At 28.9% G+C, this 2,659-nt stretch overlaps 1 protein-coding gene across 1 annotated transcript; it reads left to right on the plus strand.

Annotated features, from left to right (window-relative positions):
- Window positions 1-1,095: 1,095 nt before the first annotated feature.
- On the plus strand, window positions 1,096-2,161 carry LOC8275610 (abscisic acid receptor PYL2). Its single transcript, XM_002516411.3, has one exon. The coding sequence runs from the start codon at window positions 1,234-1,236 to the stop codon at window positions 1,801-1,803; it is 570 nt and encodes a 189-aa protein (XP_002516457.1). The 5' UTR covers window positions 1,096-1,233; the 3' UTR covers window positions 1,804-2,161.
- Window positions 2,162-2,659: the final 498 nt, after the last annotated feature.

Raw genomic sequence — 2,659 nt, forward strand, 5'->3', positions numbered from 1 at the left:
CGTGGCGCCACCTTTGGTAATTGGTGATATCTTGGTAATAGCATCGTCTTTTGTCATGTTCCCTAAAGATAACCACAACCAACTCTATAATTAAATCTCAAAACTATTAAACTGATGTTATAATCAATCTATTACACACTGCAACTTTCCCACCGCACACTTAATCCATTTTTTTGGATTTTTTCATACTTTCTGTATTTGAAATTTAAGTTAGCTTTTTTATTAAATAAATGTCAAAACTGACTAATTCATAATTATAAAAAGAAAGTTGATTTATCATTTTGTTATTCCCATGAGAAAAACTTAATATTCCTCTTTCCTATTATTATTTCTCCTATTTTGAAGTGAAAAGCATCTAAATCTTTTTTTTTTCTTAGCTGTATGCAAGGTACAAATATAAGGAGATATTATTTAATTTTTTTATTTGAAATGAATTAAAAAAAAATTTATGTTTTATTTTTGCATTTCTTGAGAAATTAATATTTCTTAAAAAAATAGATTTTAAATTAATAATAATATAAATTATTTAAATAAAATACAATTACTAAATATTTAATCCAAATCTATATAAAAATTCATTTCATTTAAATAAAGACAAATAAAATAAAATATTTTGATATTATAAAATATATTAACTTACTAATATAGAATTTATTTAAAAAATTTATCTATTTTATTAGAATTTAATTTAGTTATAACCAATTCCATATAAGTTTAATTATATAAATTTTTTATTTTATATAAAATATATAAATTTTATATTTATAAATAATATATTTTATATATTTTAATAAAATAATACGTTAAATAATTTGTTATTCATAATAAATTATATAAATACTTTAACCCATAAAATTCTTTAAAAACATCCTCCTAATCGATTTAAACATTTAATTAGATAAAAAATAATTTTTAAATAATAAAACAGTAAAATAGAAAAGTTAAGAATCCATAAATATAATTTTTTTTCTGCACTTTTTTTAAGTATAAGGACAAACTCAGTACTGACAAAGTTTGTTAAACAAATGAACTGCCAAGGACATATCTGTCCAAAACAAATTTAATGAAGAAAATATATATCCCCTTACCCTTATAACCTTATTCACATTAGACTCTCTCTTTCTGTTCTTTTCAATGTTCTATCTTGTTATTCTTCATTTTCTTGTTCCTCTTCTTGCATGCTAGAATCTTCTTTAACCCTAACCCTAACAAAATCGTTACAACTCGTGCGCTATGGAACCTAGCAGATCTCCACCACCACAAGGCCTAACCCGAGAAGAATACTCGGAGCTAAAGCCATTAGTAGACACATATCACAAATTCGAACCAACACCTAACACATGCACTTCTTTAATAACTCAACGCATTGATGCGCCATCTCAAGTTGTTTGGCCATTTGTTCGAAGCTTTGAAAACCCACAAAAATACAAGCACTTTATCAAGAGTTGCAATATGAGAGGCGATGGTGGTATTGGCAGCATAAGAGAAGTTACAGTTGTTTCAGGGATACCAGCTTCCACAAGTACTGAAAGGTTAGAAATTTTAGATGATGAAAAACATATATTAAGCTTTAGGGTGGTTGGTGGTGAGCACAGGCTAAATAATTATCGTTCTGTTACTTCTGTTAATGAGTTTATTAACAATGAAGGGAAGGTTTATACAATTGTATTAGAGTCTTATATAGTTGATATACCAGAAGGAAATACTGGCGAGGACACAAAAATGTTTGTTGATACTGTTGTCAAGTTGAATCTTCAAAAGCTGGCTGTTGTAGCCACGGCTTCTCTGCATGGACATGAATAATAATTGTATTGGTGGTGGAGGCGGCAGCGGCGGTGGTGATCTTGATGTTGGTGGCAGTAGCAGCAGAGTGGTGGTGTTGGCGGTGATGATGTCAAGACTCTTGTTGAATATCTCAGTGGTCAGTATAAGCTTTTGCAAGTTGGGTTTTCTTTTTTCTTTTTTCTTTTTAATTAATTATCTATCTTATTCTTCTTGCTCTTCTATTATTATTATTGGTTAGGCAGTTAGTATTGGGATGTATAATTATTTTTTTGTTTCTATAATTTGGTAAATTTCAGTTATATGTCAATGGATTATTGTTTGAACTGTCATAATTTTCTCCACATCAATAAGCATACTCAATTACTATATTATGCTACTGGGGCCACCCGTATCAGAAATTTAATTTGTTCAAATATAGCTAGCCACATATGCAATACACATGCATACAGGTATAGTGACATCTCATCTCCTTGTATTATAGAAATAAGCTGATAATACGGAAGGGAACACTTTTCTTATAAGTTTTCGTGTAGTCTAATATAGAATAAAAAGGTTTGAACTTTCCTATAGAAATGAAATGTCTGACAACTCTGCGCATTTGTCAATGATGAGACTGAAGTATGGTTGCCAGTAAGCGAAGGTAGATTAAAAATAAGGAAATGGGTCTGAATATTAATTAGACTGAAGTATTATATACTTGCGAAAACAAGGATATGATCTGAGTAATATTGTGAATTGTTAGACACTTATATACAATGAAAAATAAGTTGAGAGAAAGAAACAAGGTAAAAATTATGTAAATAGTAGGTGAAGAGGATAGCAGATAGGTGAAACAGCTTTTGGTGAGGGTTCAGTGTCAACCCTAAATTCAAAA

This window comes from Ricinus communis, chromosome 3 (genome assembly GCF_019578655.1).
Source record: "Ricinus communis isolate WT05 ecotype wild-type chromosome 3, ASM1957865v1, whole genome shotgun sequence".
Lineage (NCBI taxonomy): Eukaryota > Viridiplantae > Streptophyta > Magnoliopsida > Malpighiales > Euphorbiaceae > Ricinus > Ricinus communis.